Source organism: Sesamum indicum, linkage group LG2, assembly GCF_000512975.1.
Source record: "Sesamum indicum cultivar Zhongzhi No. 13 linkage group LG2, S_indicum_v1.0, whole genome shotgun sequence".
Lineage (NCBI taxonomy): Eukaryota > Viridiplantae > Streptophyta > Magnoliopsida > Lamiales > Pedaliaceae > Sesamum > Sesamum indicum.
In genome coordinates, this window is record NC_026146.1 from 753,193 (window position 1) to 760,147 (window position 6,955).

The window sequence follows — 6,955 nt, forward strand, 5'->3', positions numbered from 1 at the left end:
CTTCTTCGCTCCATGATGGGAATATAACAAAGACAGGCATTGTGTCAGCATCAAATAATTCCTAAGGACTATGGTTACAGGAGATCTCGCTCTTAAGCTAAATTCGCCATGAGATGAGACTGTTCACATGAGGAAAATAACTGTAAACAAAAGGAAGATTTTCCTTGTTCACAACAACCTTTCTCATAAGTTGCAAATGATGATCGTAGGCATATAGGTCATTGACTCTGGACCTGAAGACTAATTCAGCATAAATTCCTACATAATAAACTGGAACCAAATCTCTCATGCAATCCACTGTACTGATACTATATTGCTTTTCCCAACCTTCACCACCTAAACTCCTCAAGATCCACACATCAATTTGGTTCATGTGTTGACGAGACACAAAACCAAGAAATCCCCCCATTTCAAATATCCGATCAAGAATTCCGCCAATGTTTGGGAGTGGTATCTTCTCAAACTTTTCAACATCCACTCGCATGGATGCAATGTACTCGTTATGATCAACATTTGGAACCCAATGTAGAGCTGCTATAGAAAAAATTGGTTTGTAACCCAACTAACCAAACAATCCAGAGGGAGGTCCATCCACTGCTCTCCATGATCGACTCTCAATGTTCATAATCTCGCAGCCAATGTACCTTAAGTCATCCTGAAACAAGTGCACCAACTTATACCTCTTTGACTCATGGAAAAATCCTAATCCATATGATTCACGATCAGGGGAAGACCTAGTTCCCAACGGAATTGGTTTCAGCTCCCTAGTGACAGGGTTCAAGACAATTAGTCCTCTTCTCCTCATACAGTTATCAAGAACAATCAAACCATTGAATGTTGCTCTAATTTGGCCCATACAAGTTGTATTGTACTCTTTCATCATGCTCTTGCCATCTTTAATTTCCAGAAACTTTATGCAAAACTACGGAGGTGGGTCAATAAGGGGCCAATGATGTACAGGCATAGACTGCAGTTCGGAGACCTTGGCTTCAACAGAAAAATTGATTTTCATGGCTGATGACACTGAAGTCTTTCCAACAATGGAAGATGGGAGGCCCTTTGTAACTGGACTCAAAAATATTAATCCAATATCTGATCGTCGTAGATGGGCATTAATGAAAGTAGGACTATTAACAATCTCATACACGACTTACAAACAAACCTCGAAGTCCGTAGGGATTCTAGTGGAAGCCTGACAATGATGTCGAAAATGCAGTCTTTTGGGAGATAAGGTACAGAGACAAGAATGTCTTGTGGTTCCTTGATCTTTTGGTTTTCTTCAGGCTCCCTTTTCAACTTTATTCTTTCTTCTACCAGCCTTAGCAAGCTAGTAGTTTTGCTCACCGATGGTTTTGTATTCATGCCTGTCTTCATATTTTGAAACTTTCTAAAAACAGTGTTTAGAGTAAGTGATGGATGTGGAATCCACCAAAAATAATTACTACGAACATTTTTGTAGAAGTGAGTAGGTCGAATCCATAGGGATTATTTTCAAATTAATTTCTTCAAAAAAAAGAATAATTAGAGGGTTTGTGATGGAGAAGAAGAATAAACATTAAAAACTAAAGTAAATTAAAAAGTTAATAAAATTAGAAAAGATAAATATAAGATAAGAGTATTCCAGACAGTATGATGCTTAATTCCACAGTCGATCATAGATGCAAAGATAACAATCATTCATGATAGATAAATTGGTTATGATCATTGGTACGACCTAATGACCTCATATTTCCTTACCTTGTGGATAGTCAAGGAACGTCCGTCGACTAAATCCCTAATCAGTAAACAACCTTGGAAATGTTTTCAAAATTTAATTTAACGACAACATTAAGAACTAGAAAGGCCCAATTCTAACCAATAAATTCCTACGAGTATTTATTTAAGTTAGATTGTGCATTCCCCACAACATAATAAAAAACTTTTACATAATCAATTATGATATGTTACCACTAGTTATTGAACTAAACAAATAATTACGGATTTGCAAGTTCAATTGGCTAGGCAAATATTCTTGACAATAAATCAGATTATTTGTAACAAAAGCACAGAAAATAACACAAATATTAATATGAATAAAAGTACAAAACATAAATTAGACCTCACAACTCGTTGGATTTAAGCTTTCACCAAGTCTTCAACCGGAATGAGAGAACTAGCTAGACATGCAATGCATGAAAAGCAAAATAAGAAAATATTAAAAAAGTGTAGAAATCTCAAAAGTTCAAAAGTTGAATCTTAAAGTAAATTACATCCCTATATATAATAACTAGATATCTAATTCAAGTAGGATTAAAAGTAGATTTCTAATTGAACTTAAAGACGTATGAAAATAAAATTATAATCTTAGTTAAACTCCTCATTCATCAAAAGGTAGTCCAAGCAGCTCCAAATTCTTACTAAAAATTGAGTTTGAGTCTTGTCCGAATTTCCATTTTGGTGGTTTTCTTCATTTTCCATTTCGTTTGTCTTAATACTGCAAGATAATATTTAATTAGGAGCATTTTGATAACAAAATAAGTTAAAATATTACATAAAATAAGCACAAAATGCAATTCTATCAGTGAGAAGCTACATTAGCACCAGTCTCTTTAAACTAGCACCAGCTACTACATCAACAACGGCTTTGATCAACCATTGATGTACTGTCAACTCATAGATAACACTACATAAATTACGCATAAATGGAATGGAATCAATAGACTATATTTTCTCTCCTTGCTAGCTATGATATCGGTGACTATTACAAATACTTTTCAAGAACGAGTATACACAGCTCAACTTTGACCATCAAACAAGAAAAAGAAGGAAATTCCAACAAAGCTATCACACGACCACGACCATCTTACCTTGAACTGACATAACCATTTCATGATATATATATATATATATATATATATATTTCTCTTGTAAACAGATATCCTTGCATCCGATCCTAATCCTCCCACTTCTTCAACAAGAATAAAGATATTTTTAATTCATATATCTGTAATCTATTCGCTTTCCCCACACAGAACGGGAAAAACACATCATAATCTCCCAAAACATCATAAGACGTCGAGGAGTTTTAGCAGTAATCCGATGATTGACACCCCATAATGGGTTGAGTGATTATTTCTTGTACCTATGTATGGCATGCATTATATCAAGATATGGCTGGATCAAGTCCGGATCCTTGGTGAAGACTCAATACGAGGTTATCCCTCTTCTGAATATAGGTTCAGTTACATTTGTTTCTTGGTATTACGGATGTCTAAACTCTGAAAATTTACTCCTTTTTGTTCATTAATGTTTTGGGGAAGAATGGCTACATCAAATGCATACATAAATGTGGATTGAGTGAACCTCAGCAACGAAAGTATATCGACCACATAGTTGGATCTAGCTCGTTTACAGCTGATTGGATTGCGAACATGTCTTTCACATGGTATTGAAGATCATTCATAGAACATGAGCCATTTTTGTGATCATGAACGTTTGTAATCAATTCACCTCTACTTTGACGTTTTGATCATAGTTATGTACTATGTTCATATAAGAAGAACTTTGGTGTGACATGATTAAAAAAATTAAAAAAAAATAAATTATAATTATAAATTGCAATAAATGTGAAGTAAGGTGAGAGACTATGTGGAGTGGTGGGTAGTTAAGAGAAAAAAAATATATAATTTTTTGAGATTATTAAAAAATATTGAAATTACTAATCTGACCAAATTTTTCAAAGGGGGAAACTGAAATAAATAGTAAATTTGAGTATTCAAAAATTTGTACGATAAAAAATTTTCTTTTATAATAATATAGATGCCCAACCCTATCAAAAAAGGAGTTGTGCATTTGGAGAATTCCGAAATCTATTTCAAATATGAATATCAATTGGGTTATCAATCCACATATCCGACCAAATATTGGACAATGAATAACAACGTACAATTGTAGGGTATGGGACATGAACTATGTGGTTGTAAATTATTATCCCTGGTAAGTTCCAGACACGTTACCAATATGGAATGTACATTCTTTTGTGTATGTTCTCCAGTTCTCTACAATTGTTGACAATAATTGATACCAAAGGTCTGTCAATATTGTACGCCCATTTCTGCATCGCTGTTAGTAAAGGTCCCAAATGCTGCAAAAGTGGAACTGCAAAAAACGTGGAGACTGTGTACGTTATAGCTTGACTTAAACGGTGTCCAAACAGAAAAAGATGCAGAATGCAGAGTGACTATAAAGGCCATACAACACTTGAGGAGAAATCAAGACAGGGAAAAAAAAATGGCAGTGCAGAATAACGAGAGCAAAATCCTTGTATTTGGAGGGACTGGATACATTGGGAGTTACATAGTGAAAGCAAGCATCAACTTGGGACATCCCACTTATGTTTTCTCAAGGCCTAATTCCCACAAAACTGAAATGCTCAATCAGCTTCAGTCCATGGGTGCTATCATAGTCAAAGTACACTCCATCCCTCTTATTATTATTATTATGTAATGATCGAACGCTAATGTCTGTGTGAGGACGGTCATATGTGATTCTTTTCTTACGTGTTAATTTGCCTTGATATGCTTGCAGGGAACGATGGACGAGCACGACAGGCTTGTTTCACTGCTTAGGGAGGTTGATGTGGTGATCTCTGCATTGGCTTATCCTCAAGTTCTTGATCAGCTCAAAATCGTTGAGGCTATCAAGGTTGCTGGTAATATTAAGGTAAGGAATAATGCTACTCTTTTGTAGGAGAAGAAAAGATTACTGATGCTGATCTATCCGGACACTGATTAAATGCTACATTTCTTAGAGATTTCTGCCATCGGACTTTGGTGTTGAAGAGGATAGGGTGAGTGTGTTGCCTCCTTTCGAAGCATTCCTTGAGAAGAAGAGGAAAATCAGACGTGCCGTAGAAGCAGCAAACATCCCTTACACTTTTGTTTCTGCAAACTGCTACGGGGCTTACTTTGTGAACTTCTTGCTCCGCCCTTATGAGCAAACAGAAGCGATCATCACTGTGTATGGCAGTGGCGAAACCAAAGGTGAAAACTTCAACCATATATCTCTTAATTTTGCATATTTCTTGGGTTAATAACAAGCACGACGTTTTCGCTCGTTTTTAGCTGTGCTGGTTTCTGAAGAAGACATTGGGGTTTTCACTATCAAAGCGGCAACTGATCCGAGAGCATGCAACCGCGTGGTTATATACCGGCCAGCAGCCAACTTGATATCACAGCTGGAATTGATTTCTTTGTGGGAGAAGAAAACAGGGAGAAGTCTGAACAAAGTTCATGTCCCAGAGGAAGAAATGGTGAGCCTTTCAGAAAGTAAGTATAATCTGAATGTAGAGATACTGTGGTAGTAGTTTATTATAATCCAAACTGCAGATTAAATAGAGTTGATGTACTAATTACAGGTCTGCCACATCCTGAGAATATACCAATCTCCATCCTTCACAGTGTGTTTGTAAAGGGTGTAACAGCCAACTTTGAGGTTGGGGAAGATGATGTTGAGGCTTCAGCACTATATCCAGACCTCAAAGTGACGACCATTGATGAGCTACTCAACATTTTTCAGTGCAATCCGCCGAAGCCTGTTAATGCAGCATTTGCATAAAATGCCATATTGTGTGGGGTCAATGGGGATGGATGGATGGTGATGACTGAATGATGAGGTTGTTAATTATGTTTGTTTGTAATTGGGTATTAATGTGGATGTCAAATTCTGCCATTACTTACTCCTTTTCTTCATTAAAGTTTTGGGGAAGAAAGGTTACTACATGAATACATACATCCCCACCACACCTTAAATCATTACCCTTCCATAAATGGAACTAGTCTCGAAATAATTAGGGGTTAATTACAATTAGACCCCTCTTAAAATGTAAAATTACACTTTTTTTTGAAAAAAATTTAAAATTAGACTTATATTTCCTCTGAAAATTCTCTGTTTACACCTTACCCATTTCTGTTAAGGTTTGTACAAAAAATGCTGACATTAACAAAAAAATTATATAAAATTTTAAATTTATTCCCCTTTTAACATTCTGAAATATATTTTTGTATTTATAAGTGGATAAGTATAATATATATTTATATAAAGAGAGTGAGGTTAATATCATTACATTTCTTTTCCTTTATATATACAAAATTGTTACATGAAAATATTAAATGAGGATTAAAATTTAAATTTTATGTCATTTTTTTAATAATATCATCATTGTTCATCCTAATGAAGAGGATAAGTGTAAAATTAAATATTTGGAGGGGGTGTAAGTGTATTTCAAAACTTTTTTAGGCGAAAGTAAAATTTTGTATTTTCAGAGGAAGTTTATGTATATTTAACCCAATAATTAATGGATAAAGAAATAAATCCAACATAAATAAATAAATAAATTTATGTGCACAAAAATAAATATTTAACACATAAATGTGAATCGAGGGAACCTTAGTAGCATTAGTATCTCGATCTAGCTCGTTTATAAGCCCCTCTTGATAATGGATCACGAGGAAAAAGTACATTTTTATTCGTCCAAAATACCAAAAACATTTTGGTCCCACTTCATTCACGAGTTATATTTTGGGCCACTCAAGAGTACCATCTTTGAACAGTTTTTGTCCTTGTCGTCAAGGTTAGGACTTAACAAATGGGAGGTGCTTATCTTCTCAAAATTCCCCAAAGCTGCAAATCGACTCACATATTCCCCTTTTCCAATACCCTTCTTATTTGCTTCTCTTTTACATCTTGAATTGGATGAATCATTTGAATAGTTTCTACAGATGTCTTGAAAATTGATGTTTGAAGTAATTTTGCACATATTTTTCGGTCAAATGACGAAATAGAGGAGGTTTGGAGTTGTAACTTCTGATTGAGAAAAATAATATTGTTAAATGATGTCAAAATAAATTTTTATTTCTCCCAACAACTTTGGGGAGAAATAAACAAGCGGTTTCGTGTAGGCCTTAAGACGTTAAAT

General features: G+C 34.9%; 1 protein-coding gene across 1 annotated transcript; it reads left to right on the forward strand.

Moving 5' to 3' along the window:
* Window positions 4,048-5,716, forward strand: LOC105175830 (eugenol synthase 1-like). Its single transcript, XM_011098434.2, has 5 exons — window positions 4,048-4,449; window positions 4,567-4,701; window positions 4,790-5,021; window positions 5,103-5,306; window positions 5,396-5,716. Exons 1-5 carry the CDS (start codon window positions 4,270-4,272, stop codon window positions 5,593-5,595), a joined length of 951 nt encoding a protein of 316 aa, XP_011096736.1. The 5' UTR covers window positions 4,048-4,269; the 3' UTR covers window positions 5,596-5,716.